The 20,473-nt window shown below is 40.3% G+C and overlaps 2 protein-coding genes across 7 annotated transcripts; both read right to left on the minus strand.

The window, feature by feature from the left end:
* Nucleotides 1–1,181: 1,181 nt before the first annotated feature.
* Nucleotides 1,182–4,209, minus strand: LOC137191361 (cortexin domain-containing 1 protein-like). The gene has a single exon (XM_067601389.1). The coding sequence runs from the start codon at nucleotides 2,947–2,949 to the stop codon at nucleotides 2,764–2,766; it is 186 nt and encodes a 61-aa protein (XP_067457490.1). The 5' UTR covers nucleotides 2,950–4,209; the 3' UTR covers nucleotides 1,182–2,763.
* A 145-nt stretch (nucleotides 4,210–4,354) lies between these two features.
* Nucleotides 4,355–20,446, minus strand: arnt (aryl hydrocarbon receptor nuclear translocator). Of its 6 annotated transcripts, none has more exons than XM_067601384.1 (21): nucleotides 20,089–20,446; nucleotides 19,388–19,481; nucleotides 19,209–19,247; nucleotides 19,049–19,096; nucleotides 18,818–18,865; nucleotides 17,956–18,169; nucleotides 17,167–17,380; nucleotides 16,916–17,018; nucleotides 16,747–16,812; nucleotides 16,468–16,553; nucleotides 16,233–16,306; nucleotides 15,499–15,633; nucleotides 15,266–15,340; nucleotides 14,080–14,231; nucleotides 13,688–13,810; nucleotides 13,108–13,198; nucleotides 9,714–9,901; nucleotides 7,046–7,241; nucleotides 6,679–6,853; nucleotides 6,476–6,603; nucleotides 4,355–6,371 (listed from the first exon to the last, which is right to left on the minus strand). In XM_067601384.1, exons 1-21 carry the CDS (start codon nucleotides 20,123–20,125, stop codon nucleotides 6,288–6,290), a joined length of 2,370 nt encoding a protein of 789 aa, XP_067457485.1. In that variant the 5' UTR covers nucleotides 20,126–20,446; the 3' UTR covers nucleotides 4,355–6,287. The 6 variants fall into 6 exon arrangements, with proteins under 6 accessions (XP_067457485.1, XP_067457483.1, XP_067457486.1 ...); XM_067601382.1 differs by having other exon boundaries at nucleotides 6,679–6,856; XM_067601385.1 differs by lacking the exon at nucleotides 18,818–18,865 and having other exon boundaries at nucleotides 6,679–6,856; nucleotides 20,089–20,445.
* Between the last annotated feature and the right edge of the window lie 27 nt (nucleotides 20,447–20,473).

A 20,473-nucleotide genomic window follows, 5' to 3' on the forward strand; every position in this document is an offset into this window, starting at 1 on the left:
ACTGCTCTTCTTAAGGAAATGCAGACACAGAGACGCACAACTGGTTCCAATCAGCCGATTGAGTTTCTCTCTCTCTCTCCCTTTTAGCTGTTAGTACATTCAAACCTTCAGTGGCTTCAGGTTTCATTCACAGTTCAAAACCACTTCAGTCTCTCTCTCATACACACAAACACATACATAGAAAGACACACTACATACTGGCATGCACACACATACACACACACACAAACCCCACTCCTTGACATCTTGTCTCCTCCCTTCAAATTAAGTTGTTTAGAAACGGTGTTGGCTTATTTGAATACACTTCCCAGCATGCATTGCAGTGGTGTGAAAATTGTACAGAAAACCTTTTGTCTGGGACATTCACACGATGAAGGTTACAGTGTGTCTTTTTAAACACATGTGTCAGATCAAGATCTCTCTGATCAACATCAAAACAATTCAAACTATGATGAAGATAGATATGCATGTTACTCACTTGCTGCATACTGTTTTATATACCTCATGTTATGTCACCTGTAGATGGTGCTACCATATTGAAAGAAATTGGTGCCAAAGCAGCATCTTATAGCAGCAACAGCTGTTGGTATCATGACTGGATAGCAACACTAGCAGCTGGTACAGAGATCGTTCACTGTTATTCATTTGTTATTTCTATGTGTTTGTATCTCTTTTGTCAAAGTGGTGCGTTTATGTTAACTTATCTTTGTTCAGCTTATTGTCTGTGTGTGTTTTTCTTAAGATTTTTATAAGTACATTGAGAGCCACAATGAACCAGAGTCAAATTCCTTTTATGCATGAACATACTTGGCCAATAAAGCTGATTCTGATTCTGAAAATTGTTTTATTTGTGGTTTAGCGCATAAAAATTTCACTAAACTCTACAATTCTGCATGTGGGACTTAATTAAGATGAACTGTGGAGACATTAATTAATCATTAACAGGGCCTTCTAAACACTTCTTCATATGTTCCAGGATATACTAGTTTCCAGGAGACTGTGTAATCAAACTGATTTACCACTTTGAGAGCACTTTTATTTTCCACAAGCTACCAGAATAACCTAAAGTGAGATATAGCAATAACTTTAATGATTATATTAGTAGCTAAATGGAGCTAATTATGGAGTTTCTGAATAAAACTGGTAGGAATGTTTGACTAAATTATAGATGATTCCTTCCTTCGTTTTATAATTACAGGAGAAGGAATATTTAATTGCCATACATGACATTTAAAGTAACAAAAAGAGACACTAGCAATGATACATTTAACAAAAAATGAGAGTACAAACACTGTTGAGTAACTGGATTTAATAGACTGTGGTGTCACTTTTTCTAAAAACATTTAAGACTTGTAAACAGATAATTCACATCTGACTGATTAAAGCCTGAGAATAAAGTGTTTCAGGCAGTTCTATAACTTTAATTTTAACTTTTTATATTATCCCTGTCCACTAAGTAATAATCACTAATTACTAATAATCCTTTTATTGCCTTTTAGGATTCAGGCTGCACAGAGATCCTGTTTCTTTCTTTACTCTGCTGATTCTGCGTCTGTTGAAACAATCACCAACTGATGAATTACAAACACATGCCGCAAGTGAAAAAGGTTATTTAATTCGCTCAATAACAAGCAACTTGCATGAAAGTTTTTGTAATAGTTCCAAAACATATTGTGGCAGAATTTAGGGGGAAAAGAACAGAACATTTGTTTTGCATTATAGTCCCATCATTGAGAAGTTGGAAACATCTGTGTGCTATTAGTGTTTGAAGGGAGGACATTTTCCTCCGTCTGTATGGTCTGTATCAAGCAGCTTTGCCTACGATTGTAAAAAGTATCTCGGCATGAAGGTTTTCAGGTGACTGGAGCTGGTTTCCTCCTGGAACTGATGTCTTGATGTCTGGATGTTTGTGTCGACTGCCAGCTGAGATGAAGCCAGAGTGAGATACTGTTTGCTATTTCTTGAAAGGTTTGCACAGTTGAAAATATTCATGTAAGGACATGCAGACATTAATCACAGTAGCAAGGCTGACCTGGGAGGAAACATGAGTGTTTTAGTTTTCGACCAGTTTTTTTTTTAACTAACTGAGGTCACTTTTACTTTAAATTATTTAAGCACTACAAACTTTAGATGTTTTACAATTTTGTGTCATGTTTTATTTCTATTTTATGTTTTTACTATTATAATCTAGTCCTGCGAGGAACAGTTTCTCATTTTGCCACATATGTATTCTTAGAATGACAAATAAATATGAATTTGAAATTAAAAAATGTTTGAAAACATTGCAAAATTCATAAAAATACCCACCTAAAATATCCAGTATTTGCTGGTATAAATTGGTGCTGATGTTTCACCACTTTGCTCTGTGGGATCGATATGAATAAAGTAACAGCAAACATATATTTTAATACACCACAGCAAACACTTTAGCCATTTAAAACATGCAGTATATATGTACATTTCAAATGGACAACACTAATCATCTACAGTAAGTATATTTGATTTTTTACATAGCATACTTACATCATTTGTTGGAAGTTGTTGGGTGTTGTTCAGAAGCTTTTTAAAAAAGTTTTTGTATCAAATTTTAGTAGAAAATATATAAAAGTTAAAATAGTGTCAGAAACAACTCCAGCCTGAAATATTCTGTGGTGTGTGGCAACATTTTTTGTCAGCCCGTCTGTGAAGTTTGAGTAAATGTCATAGCTCGTCTCAAGAGGATGAGATGTTTTTCCTTGATAACGTTCATGTGTCTGGTCTCCATCACTCCTCTGATTGCTCCTCCTGGTATGTTGTAGTAGTGACAGAACTGTAAGGGTCCAGCACCATCTGAGCACAGCGCACTATGGTCACCAACAAGAAGAAGCAGAGGAGGAAGAAGAAGAAGAGGGCAAAACCGAGATCCACATCCACATCAAACCTGGTAATGGGAAGCGCCGGTGGGTCCATGTTGACAAAATCCACAAAATCCAAGAAAAGATGTTTATCTACTCCTCAGCCTGTGTTTCACCAGTTTATTTCCCTCTTGATGGTTTATAACACCAAGGTAGTTCCATGAATGCTTGTAATTATTCCAAAAGGTATTTATCCATATATTTTTGGACTCAGAGAATCCATTGTGTTTCTATCTGAACACTTCATCCATTTCTCTGTCTTGGTCTTTTTTTTTTGTCCGCTACCATTGACCCCTACTGTCCTCCTCCCAAAGATAAGGTAGATTGGTGGACACACGTAACCCCATTTGGCACCTGCGTCCTCCATGAATAGTTAATAAGGAGTTTGGTAACGATCAGGCCGTTCCTGAGATTAGAACACCCAGGCATCTCTCTGGTCTCTACAGGAGACAACACTTTAGCAGGAGTCACTGGATTCCTAGTTAGGTATGGACACAACGACAACAAAACAGACAAAAAAAAAAGTTTTTCAAACTCTATAAAGCAAATGTGATGTGCAGATTAAGATGCTGCACCAATCAGTTCACTCTACACATGCATACAAAATTTGGTAAAGTTCCTGTTTTGCGGTTCAGAAGAGTTTTAGTAAATAAGACTAAAGGATGGTCAAGATGCAGGAAGGAAAAATAAAAGGTTGGGGAAGGGAAAGAGGATAGGATGCCTTAGTGGTAATCCACTTGAGAGGGTTCGGAAACTGATCCTGACCAAAAAAATGCAGATTGCTTGTATTCTGATGCCACTACAGAGACACACACAAGTTAAGAGTAAAGTGACTCTATGCAAAGAACAGTGGATCCGAATAAAAAGATGACATAAGAGAATAAATGTAGAAGAGAAATAAGCCTATTTTATTTTATGTGTCGAAATTATACCAGAAAACAAGACTTACGGCATAAGACGTCACTCAAGTGCAATCCAAACTGGGCACAGCTGACACAGTAAACCTATCTTAGACCAGTACTAGCATTAATTCCATCCGTTTTCACCCCCAGGCTGTGAAAGAGAGGAGGGACGGACGAAGACGGAAACTGATCCAAAGAGACACACACACACACATGCACACATCTCTACGTCTTCACTGATGGACAGAGTGGGGAGAGAAAACAGATACAAGCCAATCAAAGCAGAGTTGGCTTTTGTTTCTTCACCAGTTAAGAACATAAAACTGTTTTGAGGAAATGAAGACATGCATGGATGTAACTGAAAACAGCCATGACTCTTGAATGAGTGTGATCAGTAAAGTGCACTGTCAAAACACCAATTAACAAGACTGACAGCACTGTATATATGACTTTGTGATTAAAGATTAAATTATACTGTGTTGACTGTACCTGCTTTGACCTTCAGTATTATACCTTAATAAGAAACAGTATGTTCAATTAAAAACATGGTCCAACTCCTTCATTTTTGACAATATAACAATTTAATACAAAAACCAAACATTTCTGTCTCTCGTTTAACATTTCATATACATATACAGTATATTTATATATTTGTGTTTCTATGACTGATAAAAGTTCACATCATTGAAAAAACCTGGATACTGAGCAACCAAAGAGGTTTTCAACAATAACAAAGACAACATAGTCACCAACATACCATCCTTTTGAAAATGGAAACTTGACAATTATCAACATGGGTTTACATACACCATAAGTGTGTTACACACAGACAATAGACAATTGCAATAAAAAATGGGTCCAATTTAAACTAATTCCACACATTTAAAATAAAATATTTTGTAGAAGCATCATCTTTCATCCCATGACATTCTTCTATAATACAAACTGATTGTAAAACACAGGTTGTTGGATCGTGTTGGCAAAGACTCAGTCCAAGTCCAAGTGTTTTGTCATAAACAAGAGGACAAAAACTATTTTTGGACATTCTCGCTAGCAGATCATCTTGCTTTTAGCTCTGTTTATTCCATTTTTATCCCGGATACCCTGATCAAACCGTTTAATACAATACCAAATCAGAAAAGGGCAATGGAAAAGTCAAAAGATCAAAAGTTTCAAATAACTATAACACATTACTTGGGAAATAATTCAATTATATCAAGCATTACTACCACGTATCTCCATTTTAAAATAACATTAATCAATGAAAACATTTATGACAACAATAAAGAATGGCTTTAAAAGTACACAATTCCTGCTTGTTAATTATTGCTGTGTGATTTCTTTTTTTTAATATTTATTTTTACAAAAAGGAGTACAAAACTCAACCCATACTTAGTACAGGGTAATGCAGGGCGACAGAAAGAAGAATATCAAGCAAGTCGGAAACCCTACAACTGTTAAAATTGATAATGATACTGCGGTATGCATCCATTTGACATACATACATACACACATGCATACTGTATATATGTACTGTATATGTAGGCAAAAGAAAAATAGATTGAATACATTTTCAAAGGGCACCTGGACAAACAGTTTGTAGCCATTGTGACACTGTGTGTCTGTGCTGTTAAAGTACATCATTCAATGAACTTACATCTTCCTCAGAAGGGAAAAACAAAAGGATTAAATTTATAGGTGAAGCCACCAACGTACACAGAAAACTGTACTCAGTATAAATCTACATAATGTCGAAGCGCTCCATGAAAGCAGTGCTGACATGCAGAGACATGATCTAAAACCGTGAGTGAGGTTAGCACAGACAGTGGTGGTGGTGTTGGTGTGTGTGTGTGTGTGTGTGTGTGCAACAGCTGAGAATTTAAAACAAAAATCACCAAAGCTGTAAATCCCTGCAATTTCCTGAGAGTTTAAATAAACGATTGGAGTGATTAGTCTACATGCTATAGGGTAAAAACAGCAAAACACACTCTTCATCAATGCCTGAGAAAAACCAGGAATATAAGAGAATAAAAGGCCTTTGTGTTCGTGTGTCTGTGTGAATTCACTTCCTGTATGTTTACCAGAGTGTTTTTGTGCAGTCTATTCAAGTGTGATTGTGCGTTTTTATATATTTATATATAGATATATATATATATTTATATATATATATCACATATCTACAACATAGGTTGTTGAGCTTTGGGCAGTGCTAGCTAGAGAATCCTCTTACAATGGCTGGAATATTGTTAAAATAGTCCTCTCTTTTACTCAGTAGCAATTCCTTGATTTTCCTCCCCTTTATATCTGCAGTCAGATATTTCCCTCCGTCTTTAGCTGGCTTGTGGCAGTGCAATTTAAGCCATGCAAAGCAAAGGAAGAGTGCTACTCTCAGGAGCAGGAAAGGGCGAATGAAAAGAGGAGCAGGAGAGCTAAATATGAAGACAGACAGAGTTAAAAGTCAAGAAGACAAAGGGGTAGACCAGCAGAGAGGTCACTCGCTGAACGAAGGGTAGATGGGAATCTCAAAGTCATCGCTGTTGAAGTTGGCGGGCTGGTCCAGCATAGACAACACATCCTGAATCAGATAAGAGACACAAAGAGATGGGAGATTTATTTAAAGTGACAGAGAGAGGCAGGAAAGAAAAGCGTCTAGGAGAGAATGGGCTTTGAATCACTCACAGGGAACATGTCTTGCTGGTTGCCTTGAGCGTGAGGATGCTGTTCTGCGTTATTCTGCTGGCCTTGCCACTGAGGCCACACTGCCTCTGCTGCTCGAGACGGGAACTGTGCCGCAGACTGAGAGCCATCTGAGATAAAAGCACAGAGGGTTGAGAGGATGTTCCAGGATAACACAGATACACACAAATGAGCACACGACCTACCATAACCATTGGTGTTTAGACTGGCACGCGCATTAATGGGCGGGTAGTTTGCACCGTTGTTCGGGGTTGGAGCAGCACCTGTGGGCATCTGGCCAAAAGAGGTGGAAGAGCCGCCTCCAAATCCTCCCACGGAAGCAAACGGTGGAGACATGGTCTTTGCTGCCTGAGGAGCCACCTGCTGTTTAGAAAAGGAAGAGTAAGTCCATTTACTGACCGATAGTTACGTAGAGTTGATGGTTAAATATGTGAATGTGATCAATTTAAAATGGCAAACAAATAAAGTTAGATGCATAAAAGCATCATATAAAAGAACCTTATTTAAAAACATACAGATAAAAACAAAATGAATCCTGGTGTGAGAGTTTACCTGGTTATTAAATTGTGGTCTAGCTCCTGGTACAGCTCCGGGCCCAGGCCATCCTCCTGCTGGTCCTCCATGGAGGGGGCTGCCAGTGCTGGCAGGGGTAACAGACTGTGGGGCTCCGTTCTGACGAGACATCTGAGCCAGCATCTGTCCCGCTGAGTGGGTTGGCTGTGCCATCTGCGGAGCCATGTTGACTGGCCTGCAGCAGAGAGCAAAGGGAGTGAGAGCTGTGTTACCTGGAAGTCATCTACTGGCAGATAATACTAATAAAATCTGACGGATTCCATGATCAAATATGGTAAGAACCAGGAGCGCCAGATTCATTTCAGAAGCGCGGGGGCTAAACCGTGTGTGTGTGTGTGTGTGTGCATGCGTGCATATTAAGGCCTTTTCATACTTTCCGCATTCAGCTGTGGACTTGCACGCGGACCACAGGCGCGTGCACAGTTCCATTCATACTTTTCAGAGGTCTGTGGACACAGACGCATTCCACATGTGCGCACTAGTAAACAGGATTGCAGCGTGATAACTTTGCAGAGTTGTGAGGATTACAAACCGCTGTGCAATGTTTTTCTGATCAGCCTTTAAACGCAATAATCTGTTACTCCAACTGGACTTGCTGGATCGTATTTCATTGTCTCACCGACACTTTAAACAAAACACACCCACACCAACACAGCCCCTTACTGTTGTACATAGGATTGTTTTTAGCAAGGGCGAAGTCCAAGTGCGTATGGAGTTTTAGGCTTATCTTTGACTTTGAGCTACTTAAAATAAAAATGTCCTGACAGCTCTGATGGAGCTCAGGATTCATCCATAACAGCTGCTTTATTACAAACAATCCCACCGTATAAACTTGAATCTGTGTGGAACAGCTGACCTCTTCATATACAGTCAATGGCCAGATCCTGACCGATCCAGTGTTAATGAAGTTACTGCAGCTGTGCCACGTGTATAAACGCACACATCACTCTCTCAATTTAAAGACGCACTTTTCGTTTCTGCTGCTGTGTGATGCTGCAGGTATTTAATAAAGTCAAAGGAAAGAATGTGACTCACAGCCAGCTGTGGGCAACAAACAAAACGTCAGTACTGCTGTTTCTACAACATCCACGATTACATTCAGTGACACCCGAATGACATTATATAAGATTCAGACATTAATCTAATACATCTCAGACCTGCCTGAGTCACATTAATAGCTGTAGCCTATTCTGACGGACATCTCAGTAGATTGTTATAGATGCAAAATACTAGAGAAGTAAAACAAGCAAAATACATGGAAGGTGGTTAGTGATTGTGTGTGCGCCTCTCTGCTAATTAAAGACATGCAATTTGAGGTTATTGTGCTCTCTGCAGTTTTCATAATGGACCAAAATGTGGAGAACAGCCTGAAACACTGGAAACCGCTCCACTCACTGTAAACAGTTACTTTACTGCCTGTATGCGTCTGGTTATGTGCAGCACCATATTTCTCCCCCTCCCCCTGTCGCTCCATGTTAAGTTCCACTCTGTTACATTAAAATACCAGCTCTGAGGAGCAGAAATAAGCGCAGCTCGGCTCAAACCATTTGAGGCTGGAGCAGTGGCAGCCCACAGGACCTACAGGACGGATCCAAAGCTTTGGCACTGCGCTCACAGCTGCTGTGTTTACTGTTGCTGTTGACATGAACACGAGCAAGACGCAGCAAGTTTTCTGTGATTCACAGAGAACCTGCTGCGTCTTTTTATCGGAAGTGTTGCAATATACGGGCATTTGAGGGAATACATTGATTCGCGACTTAAAAAGAATGTGGGAGGAGGGTAAAGTCTTCTTCCAGCGCCACTGATAGGAACCCGGTTGAAACAAAATGGAAAATACTACTAATGCGAAAAAGAACAAGCAGCAAATAGGAAATGGTGTTTTCGGTCACTATAATGATTAAAGCTACTTTAAATATACAGTACAAACTTTACGGAATACATTTCGAAGGGATCCACTGCAGTTACTTAAAGCACATGTGGGAAACCGTTGTTCCCGTGAGTAGATGTTGCACATAAACTAACAGCATACAGAGAAAAAAAGAAAAAAAAAGGGAGTGGCCCTGTTAGCTTTGATCCGATAGGCAAAACCTTCAGACATGCAAACCAGTTGGCAGGTTACATAAATGCGTCAGTTTATAAAGCTCTCACTACAGCGAGGAGTCATACAGTTTACAGTAGATTTTAATCCCTTTATCTCCAGATCTCAACTTAAGTACATTACAGACTGTGGAAAACCACTGTTATCCAGAATTAACATAACCTAATTAAAACACATCTTAAGATAACAGGATAAGCTACAAGCACTGATGAACACTTATTTCTGCTCTGTGCCATGTTGTTTCTGTAAAACATGACTAAACATGACTAAAATGTTACTGAAACTGAACCTAACTGCCTGAAAAGGCTACAAGAGACAACAAATGTATTTCTATGTATTTTATTAGTGTAATAAGCACTTTGAATTACTTCCACTCTACAAATTTTGCTATAAAAATAAAAATTTGATCGATAAACAGGACTATCTAGAAGTCTAGTAGCTTCACATCACTCATTTAATGATGACCTCACAATGATTAAGGTTTACTTGAGAAATGCATAGAGGTTTAAGATCAAATGCACACATATGTATACACATAAGACTTCCTACCTGTATGTGTCATTGGAGCGACCAGCGTTGAAGTTGTTGGCTTGAGGGTAGATCTGGGTGGGGGGAGTGGAGGTGGAGGGCATGCCCTTGGTCTGATCTGGGCCTTGGAAAAGGGAGGGGTAGAGCTCTGGCTTCTCAAGGCTCTTGCTGTGGTCCGGTCCTGCCGCTGTCACTGGCTGCACTGGCATCTGAGGACCATGAAAAGTTATCAGGCAGGGCCAACACTTCCAAAAATTCTTCAAAACTGTTTAAGTGGTGAGAGGGTTGTACTGACTCCAATCGTCATCATCTGAAAAATACAACTATTCTTTAAGGGTTCAGCGCACTTGAATTTGGTGTTTGTGTACCAAGGCTTTCAAACTGTTGTCAAATATGAGATCGCAATCAAACATCTGTATAGTTGCTACAATATAATGTGTTGATTTACACACATACAGTAGTAGATGGTGGAGGCTGCGATCATGGTAGGAGAAGATAAGATTTCCAAGATACCCAAGTAGTAAACAAACATCAAGAAGAACCAAAAAAGCAACCAATCTCAATATTGTACATGAAAATGTGTAGAGGGGCGGAGAACCAGACAGGGCAAAAATGTTATGTTCAACTGACCCCCTGCACACACTACACCAATTTCAAGTCTCGAGCTAATATGATTAATCAATTAGTCAACAAAAGATTAATAGACAACTATTTTGATACTCATTTTTTTAAACAAAAATGCCAAAAGTTCACTGCTTCTAGTCTCTAAAATGTAAATATTTGCTTGTTTTCTTATCTTTCCATCATAGTAGACTGAGTATGTTTGGATTCTAGACTTAGTTCAGTTTGTTGGACAAAACAAGACACCTGAAGTCATCACGTTGGACTTTTTTCCACTATTTGGAGATTACATAGACCAAACTTTTAATTGATTAATTGAAATAATAATCAGCAGCTGCAGCTTTAGTTATGTCAATTCTGTTTATATAGCCTAAAATATGAAATATTTGTCTCTGAGGGCTTTACAATCTGTACCAGTGTTTCCTCTGTAATTGCAGGGGCCTGGTACTCCCTCCAGGCCAAAAAAATATTTTTTTAATGCCAAAAATAAGCCCTGAAGTTAGCGACAACGCGTTAGCCTAACCTGACCAGGCTCACTTAACCTTTAAGGTTAGGGTTAAGTTTGTTTTATGATCCTTGCACACCAGTATATGCACCGATATATATCCAGACTTGATGAGGAAAAATGTTCTCACCCCCTGCATTCTGTAAACACACCATCAGTAGCTGATTGGACGGGACCGTGTGCAATGCATTCTGGTTGTTGTAGGATTCCTCCCTAAGAGCGATATGGGCAATCTACAGCCTTTTTCCTAAGTTTTCTCTAGTCATAGGGCACCAATTTCAAGAATAATTGCACATTTCTACTACATAGGTGACCTACTTTTAAGAAATCATCATTTAAACGGTAGAAGTGACATTTTTTTCGGGAATCCTGTGGGTCACAGGATTCCTGTGGAATTCCTGAAAGATGGGAATCAATTTCACTATTTATCACGTGACTGGGACAGAACAGGAAAAAAGTCGATAGGAGCAGAGCCAGACAGGAGTATTAACAACAGGTCAGTTTTTCAAGATATAGATGTATAGATAGATATGTAGAGTTCTAATATGAATAAAAATCATTTTCTTTATTTTGAACATAATGCTAGTTGTTCTGTTCTCTCCTTTTATTCTCTCCTGTCTGCTCTGGCAGACTAGATGCTGACATTTTTTTCAGGTATCCTGTGGGTCACAGGATTCCAGTGTGATTCCTGCGAAACAGGAAGGGACAGTATTTTCGTGGGAGTGAGATAGGACAGTAGTGAAAATCAACTCCTGTGTCACCCTCTCATTCACAGCAGTGAATTCCCCTTTAATACCTCCATGGAATATATACATATATTTACTGGATTAATTAATGGTATGTATCCCCTACAGTGATTGTTAATCTTTCACTTCTGATTCACTTTTCATTCCTGGCACGAGGGACAATGTAACTAATCTGACAGTTTAGTGAATCCATTAATTTTCAGTCTAAGTATTGTTTGTGGTATCTAAGCTTTTTCTGATTTGAAAAAGGCTAACTCTTGTCTTCACTCCTTATCTTTTAGTGTCTTTAGTTTGCAACACAATTGCACACCTACACACGTCAGGTTAAAGGAATAAGTGTGGTAACTGAAGAGTTTTCAGGCAGAGAGGAAGTTGTGATACAGAAACTCTTTCTTGCGGCCAAAGTATCAACATCCTGCTACTGTTTTCCATAAGAAGAGCTGGGGGCGTACTCATACGGTTTCCAGCGCCAAGAGTTGCTCATAGTGATGAAATTCTAAGAAAATTCTTTGAATTGTGACGTCTTCTACGAATTTCCCCTCAGAGTTAAGACTAGATCCTGTTAAAGATAAAAGTTATTCACAAAGCATCTTAGCCCTTCAGAGAGCTCCTAAGGTGAAAAACGGTTAAGAGTAGGGAGGAGGACTTTTAAGAGGCTTAAGAGTTTCTTAAGCAGAGGAGAAGATCGCGGAAAGACAAAGAGGAAGGAGAAATACTCTCCAAGCGCTGAATGACAGTGAGTTAATGAAACGCTGCAGATGAGATCTTGCAAGGATAATGTTTGTGGTTGATCTCATTAAACACTCACATCTCCCACACAACACGAGAACGCTATAATACCAAAAATGAAAGTGATCAAAACATTAAGATATTTGGCAACTGGAAAAATTTGGAATTTGCTGGCAGCTGAAAAAAAAAGAAGATTTACATGTCAACCAACGCTGCTACTTATAGACTGACAAGCAACCACAGTACTAAAATTACTAGCATGGAAAATAAATGTAAGAAAATAAATATACTAACTACCACCTGTGAAAAGGCTACTGCACAAGTAGGCCTGTGATTACAAACATTTCATAAGCTACTGTTAAAAGTATGGCTCACAATTTATTCAACAGAAATCTTCATTGCATAAAATAGTATTTATAATTACACCATGTCTTAATAGAGACTAAATTCTATGATTAGTCGTACAGATTTCGCTGTCAACTCTATGTTCATTATCATTAAGAGTGCATTTTTCTTTCTTTTTTGGATCAACCAACCGCAACTTATGAAAGAATGAGTCATACATGCAATGGGGTCAACCACACCTCCTCACTATGATAGAGTCAGAGTTGCTCTGAGAATTTTCCTGACTAGGACTTCTTGCTATAATTTTTTAGGCTAAGTTAGGAGCTCTCAATAGTTTTCTCAGAATGTTTGTGAATACAGTCCCTGATCATTTGCAACAGAAAGAGACCCAAGTGAAACAGGACAGAGTCTATGGTTCAATCAAACTGAACCGGTACATTCATGTGCCCACACATGTGCATGTCCTCACCTGTGAGAGGGTGATTGGTCCTGCCTCGTACAGAGAAGAGTCTCGTGCTCCACCTCCATCCAGCTCCGCCTGCTGCTGCTGCTGCAGCTGCCTACAAAAGGAAGAGAGGCGAGAGAGTGTTGATTGGAAGTAGGTTTAAAATAGCCTCATTTCCATTTCCATGCCCTCCACTGTTGAGTGAGAAATCCCAAACACCTGCTGACAAAATAGTATTCAACCCGCCACCGATCACCATGGCAACATAAAAGAGGAATGAGGACAAAAGAGGAAGGGTGTGACACGCTTCAGCTGAGAGTCTGTTATGGGAATACATACTGTATATACCACTAACATGCTACACCACCTGGGCTGTGTGTTAAAAGTATGCATATTTACAACCAACCATAAGAGACCAACAATTAGACATGCTTCTTAGAAGACAACAGCACTATTATTCCAACACTACAGGGAAAAAAAAGAAGAAAGTAAGAAATAAAAAAAGAGGACTGTAGCTTGCTGGAAACAGTAGTAGTCTCCCATGAAAAAGCAGCCCCCGTTCTCCCATGCAGGGGGAGGATAGTCAGGTCAGGCCTGGTCTCACCTGGTGGCCACCTGCCCCGGGCTGAGCACCACAGGAGGGCCGTTTGGGCTGCCCTGACCCAGGGAGGGGGGCAGCGACCCCCCTGGGGAGGAGATGGGGGTGAGGGGATCCTGAGTTGAGTTTCTACTGCCCCACAATCAGAGATGGATGCAGAGGAGAGGTGATCAGGGAGACAGTAATCAGTTGTGTTTTTTTTTTATTTTTTAAAAAGGGGTTGTGGTGAGGGTGTGAGAGGAACTTGATGGTGGTGGGTGAGCATTCAGACAGAGAGATCTTTCACAACAGCCACATTTCAAAACGTCAATGGTTTCATTATGTGCTGTATTTGATTGTGTAATCGTGTTACATAATCACCAGTATTGGTAAAAATCAGTCTTGAATGTGTGACTCACTTGACATTGACATTGGTACAGATGATATACTCGATCTCCTCTGAAAACGGGTTCTGGAAGGTGAAGGAGCTGGTTCTCATCCAGATCCATTCTCGTGATTTGGAGCGGAACCGGAACATCACAGACAGAACCTGGCCCTTCAGCTTCACCACCTGCCGACACAAGGCCCACATGCTCAGCAGTAATACTAATGTATTCTCATAATCTATGAGAAATATGTTTATATGAACACAGGCTGACAACTGACAGAGCATCTCCGTACAGCATAAAACTTAGCTTGCAAGGCAGCTTGATTTGCGAGATCAAGACATCACGCGAGAATCCATCTTGTCAGGCTTCAAGTTTTGCGCTGGTGTCCGAACCACCGGCGGTTTGGACCAATCAGTGTCCTATGCGGATTTTTGCACGATCATGAATGTGATCTCACGACTTCAGCTGCCTCGCAAGGTAAGACGGTGACATCCAATCACCTGCCGAATATTTTTTGAAAATGTCTGCCGTTTTCCAAACAGTTTCCCAGTGTGACTTCTCAGATGGTTCTGTGTAACAAACCATCTGGCGTGTCAGGTTAGCAAAAAACGGCTTTCAGCAGGTGTCCCGACTCCTTGCAAGACACAGAAACATGTTTGTTTTCTTTTTCCACTGCAGCACAACTAAACTACTTCAGTAATAGTTACGGCCAATGAGCCATTATTGGATGTTTACATTTTTCAAAATTAAAGACCAAAATGTAATTTTCTACCTTTCTTTATTTTCTGCTGTACCAAAAACATACCAAACCATGACCCCATGATCGAGGTACATACCAAACTGAATTTTGTGTACCATTACACCCTTAATATTATAGAATAATACAGCCTGCCACTTCTTGTAAAATAAACAGTAGAATAAAGCATCATCAAGGCTGACAACATAATGCAATGTATATAAACCATATAAACTCCACGATTCTCTTTTCTTTCATTTCAGTGCACTACTGTCACAGTAAAACTTTCCCATGCTGTCATACATATGCACACATGTAAAAAGTTGATATGAAACCTGGTCGTGTATATATAGAATGGCCCCAAGAAACCATCTTCCCCAGGAGAAATATAGCTGGGAAAATTAGGTTTATCTAATCCACAGAGATAAACAGAAGTGAAAATTAGTCTTCAAACAGCTGCATACATTCGGACAGCCCTACCTGCTGGAAGCTGTCTCTCAGTAAGCCTTGGTCTTCTGGGTGAGCGAGCTCTAGAATATTCTTCCCCAATAATTCCTGTAACACACAGCAGATAATACAACCTCCTTTAGCTTGTAAGACATTAACACCAACTTCTGGCACAAAGCCTGTTAGAGGACGCTGTCTGGTCAGCATTAATGTGTCCGATGTGTCTGGCAGCTGGCCCTGACATCTCCACCAGCTGTGAGGTTTACCTGGGGCTGGTAGCCGACAGCAGCCATGCAGCGGTGGTCGACAAAGGTGAACATGCCCTGGCAGTTATGGCGTGAGATGAACTCCACTGGAACACTGATACTGTTCATGTCTGTGTCACCTGGACAACAAGTCACCTGAAGAGAAAATATAAAGACAAAACCCTATTTTTGGCAAAAATACAATACTCTGCAAAAGAAATACACAGTCTATCAACATGATTTTTAATGGGTCAAACAAAAAAAAACTTCTTTACAGTTTTACAGGTTCTTTACAGTCACACTGCATATTTTCAAATGTTACTTTTTCAACTTAATATGGTTATATTTATGGCAGCACACTTTGTAAAAGTCATGAATATTATCAATGTTTTACAACCAACAGGCAAAAATGATTTCAAAACACAATGTAACAGTGCAAACAACAGACGTAATCTACTTCAGATAAGACTGTGGAGTGCAACCATAAAATACTGTATTGCAGTAGATATACACTTTCAACAGAATACATGTCTCCACTGTCACCAGTAAAGGTGACTCAACAATTGTGAAGAATTTGCAAGTAAAGTGAAATGATCCATACCAAACGTTACATTTTCATATTTAACTTTTTCTCCCTTGTATCAATTTCATAGTGCTCAATAAAGAACTTGGATGATGAAATGATTTGTCATTCTTTGGTGCGTCAGAGCAAAATACAGATGTGGAGACCTCTACACACAAAACATCTGTCATACCTGTAATCTCCCAATGGCAACTAGACAGTAGCGACTCTGAGTGTTGTCTGCTTCATGATCCGTTAACGATACTCCTATAATACAAACACGCAAAAACTATGTCAGCATGGGCCACAGAGTATAACTTGTGAAAATGGAATTAAGAAATTTAGCATCCTACACAGGTCCTAGCCATATTATGAAACAAAGTTGTCTGTGTCAATGTTCTTGAAATAAACAAAATTATTAGTTTTACCTGCAGGGGGCCAGGACTTTATGTATCCTGTACAGTGAACCACTACGTACTGGGGTTCTCCTTCCTTTGCTGTACCCAAACCATTCCTAAGGTGAAGGAGAAATGCACCATGTAAAATACACCATAAAAATCAGTCATGTTATGGATGCAATGACCAAATTACATACGTCTTATTGGTACTGGGCTACTCCAGTAGCAATAAGACATCTTCTAGGCAGTAATCTGTCTACATTACAACAAACGTGAAAAATGTAAGAAGAACTTAACGGTTTTAGTTACCTGTTTCTATTCCTAAGGAAGTTCAGTCTGTTCATCGACAACGGTTCCACCGGACATGTGCCACACCTGCAAACATAACCAGGCCATCACATGAACAGTTTATGCATCCAGGTACACATATCAATAAACGTAAATAATGAACTGGACAGTTAACTACACAAAGTCGCACCTCATTCTGCAGATGAAAGAACGACGAGCTCCCATAGTCATTCTGGCTGAGGACTGCTGGCTTTCCTTCTTCACTGTTCCTGTCTTCAAATCCAACATCCTCCCTTTATAGGTCAACAAGAGATGGAGTTGAATCAGTCATGGGTGTACAAAGGTGCACATGTGACAACATTTTTTCATATTTACAAAGTGGACACACCTTTATACATTAACAGGTAATATACAAACCCAATTTGTGCATATGATTTGTACCTGTGTTGTTATTCTCAGCTGTAGAGAGCTGCTCCCTCAGTTTTTCTGTGTCATCTGGGTGGAGCTGATCGTAAAGGGAGGAGCCGAGCCATTCAGACTGAGACTGGTTGAGGACAGGTGTCAGAGAGTCGGAGACGTAAACAATGCGGCCGGTCTCACATGACACCACGAACAGGAAGCCATCAGCTGCCTCCAGGATGAGGTGCTTCAGCTCCTGCAGACAGATAACATCAAAGTCAGGCTAAGCAGAGAGCATAAGAGGTCTGTCATGGAACATGAATCTCAAAAATCATTTTTCCTTTTTTGCCATTTCCCCCCCTTTTCTCCAAAGTTAGAATACCTGATTCTTTATGCTCCTTGGTCTTTGTAACTGCTAACTACACTGTAGTGGCTCACTTACAGCCAATGCATGTTCACAAATTTTGTTTTTGAACAATCTACTGGCTGATTGTGGATCTAGAAGAAAGGGTAGCAGTTGTGTGGAGAAAGAATGTCTTGACATACAAAGCTAGATTACACCATAAATAGTGAAAGAAAATAGCGACTGACCCTTAGCTACTTAAGTGTCAAAAATAAAAAGGTGATACTTTCACTCTTTCACTTGATTTCTACTAAGCACAGATAAGTATTGTGTTACCTTCACAGCGACTGTGAGGCCTAGATACTGAACATGTCTTACTAGAGTTGGTGTGAATTCTAGACATTCAGATTTGATGGCAAAAAAAAAAAAAAAAAAAAATTAACACGTGAGCCTCTCTCATTTTATACACTTTTCTCCGTTGCTCATACCTGGTCAGTGAGAAACGAAGGCTTGTATGACCCATCTGCATTGGTGTTTCCACTCCCCCTCAGAGACTTCATGTGGGACACAGCCATTCGTAGAATGGTTAGTTTGTCCGGTTTCCGTGCTAGTGCGCTGCATGTGGGCACCATGTCTGACAATTCTGTGATGTAGGCAGTCATCTTGTTCCGCCTCCGCCTCTCAATCTCACTGTGGTTCTCCCTGAAGTGAGGGAGCGAGGGAGGGAAGCAGAGGTGGAGAGGATAGGAGGGATCGAGATGGGGGAAAAAGACGGGCAGGTGGACAACATGGAGTAGAGTTTAGAGTTAATGTTGCAATGTAAGTATGCCAATCGGGAAGAAGAGGTGGGAATGAGAGAGGGTGAGAGAAATAATGGACGCACAAAACAATAACTTGTAGTCAATGATCTGTCAAAATGATAGTGAAAAAGCAAGAGAATCTGGTCTTTCAAGGCCAGTCGGAGTGACAAAAGAGAGCAAGTGCAGAAAGAGAAAGACCCTTCAGATAACCTGAGAGGGGGGAGAGAAAAGAGACAGAGAGGACAGTTGCTCAAGAGGAAGGGATTACCAAAGTCAAGTCTCCGACTCACACACGGCATAGCGGTTAGTGACACATAACACAGTGGTGGGTTGAGAGAGACAACCGGCTGCCTTGGTCAAAGAAGCATAACATTCTCACAGGCACCAAAACAGACGCATATAGCGGTGAAATATACCGGTAATTTTGTGCGGGTCAAAATGACAATGTGCTGGGGTCCCAGCAGGACAGGATAGTATTTGATCAGTGCATTCAATATTGATATGAATACAAGCAGGAGAGGGAGCCTTCCACAGTGGTACAAGGCCATACCTGGCTAGTTTTTCCTTATCTGCAAAACTTTGATCTTCTTCCAAAAACCTGGAAATGAAACCAACCCACTAAAACACAGACCCAAAAATCACTACCGAAATAAAAAAAGGAGTGTAAAGGGGAAAAAAAAAAACTTTGAAAGGAGAGGGAGAGCAGCATAGGCTAACCGTTGCATCAACGATATTGCTCCCCTACACATATTTCTCTTAATTCATCCATTCATCCTCCTACCTGGCAAAGCGCTCTTTGTCATTGGAGCCTCCTGTTTCATCGTCACACCTGAGGAAACACAAGACAACACATGGCTCGTTATCTCAGCAGCACTGACAATTCAAAACACTTGATATCGCACCTTATATTGCTTTATGAAACAGCTTGTGGCAAATGTTACCTGAACAACTTGCTTCCTTCATCATCATCGAAATCTGGCCTGCAATATGAAGAAGAGAAACACATGAGTACCTTCACACAATAACTCTCCTACGGTCAAAACAAAACTACACCAGTCAGCAAACACACAACAACATACGACATATTAGCACGAAATTCATCAACCACACACACACTTACGCTGCTCGTCTTTTGTTGGTCCCTTTTGGTGCGACGGCCCCGCCACTTGCTTGGGTCCCACTCGCCCCCATACCCAGGTTTGGGTCTGGCAACTCTATTTATAACAGAGAGAGACAGAGACGTAATGTAGCGGTGGTGACAGGTGATTTCCTACAGCAAAAAGAAACTAAACTACAGTCAACAGACACCAAATCTGCGGTAACGCACACGGCAGACGTTAGTTTCACTTCAGACCCCACGTTATAAGCCTGTAGCTAGATGTTAATTATATATAAAGTATTCTTTATTTGACTTTGAAGGATGTATAGATCAGACAAGCACGACACTGAGCTAACATTCAAAAAACTGCAAGCATAACAGAAACAAATAAAGCGAGCCAGTCAACCGCAACTTGGCAGTCAGCTAACTTAAATTTAATTTCTTACCAAAACGTCATTTGGGCAAGCAAAAAAATATTACAAAAGAGCTGCCTAACTTATTAACCAGGCTGATATAGCCTCTGTGAGCTGGCTACCACTTATGCAACCAGTTAGCCCTGCTGTGGCATTAGCTGCGCTGCTAAGCTAAGTTAGCTGCTGCTGTCACGCTATCTTTAGGAAAGTGTCCGCTTTGACTTCACGACAGAAAACGCTCACAAAATGTCGTCAGCTGCATAGTGCTATGCGAGAACATTATCGCTGTGACTTTTTGAGGTACTTTACCTGGGTTTGAAGATGACATGTCCGTCTGGAATAACATAAACAAACTACTTCGGCTGCGGGAAAAAAAATATCCTCGAACCCCCTCCCCCTTGCTAGCTAGCTAGATGCTAACCAGCTCCCTGACAATTTCCTCGCGTATGCGCCTTTACTTCGCGTAATAAAAGCCCAACTCCATGACCAGTACTACTCCAGAGCGACCAGAGGGTTTAAAAACAGTCAGAAATAACGGGTTATCTTCTTCAGAGCCCCCCCTTTTCCTGTTTTCTCCCGGTTTAAACCCCCCTTTCTGTTTAAGATGGCGTTTCAGGTTAGCAGAGCTCAGGCTGTCTACAGTGTTTTCATGCTATTGGACATCAAGTCAGATACAAATGACGTGAAATGTTGG

The sequence above is a fragment of the Thunnus thynnus genome, chromosome 10 (assembly GCF_963924715.1).
Source record: "Thunnus thynnus chromosome 10, fThuThy2.1, whole genome shotgun sequence".
In the NCBI taxonomy this organism is placed as follows: domain Eukaryota; kingdom Metazoa; phylum Chordata; class Actinopteri; order Scombriformes; family Scombridae; genus Thunnus; species Thunnus thynnus.

Coding starts and splice junctions, on each gene's coding strand:
- LOC137191361 (XM_067601389.1), bottom strand. CDS start 2,949: ATGGACCCACCGGCGCTTCCCATTACCAGGTTTGATGTGGATGTGGAT.
- arnt (XM_067601382.1), bottom strand. CDS start 20,125: ATGTTATTCCAGACGGACATGTCATCTTCAAACCCAG. Junction 16,813..16,915: donor TCTTTCATCTGCAGAATGAG/GTGCGACTTTGT, acceptor TTATGTTTGCAG/GTGTGGCACATGTCCGGTGG. Junction 16,554..16,746: donor TTCCTTAGGAATAGAAACAG/GTAACTAAAACC, acceptor CCTTCACCTTAG/GAATGGTTTGGGTACAGCAA.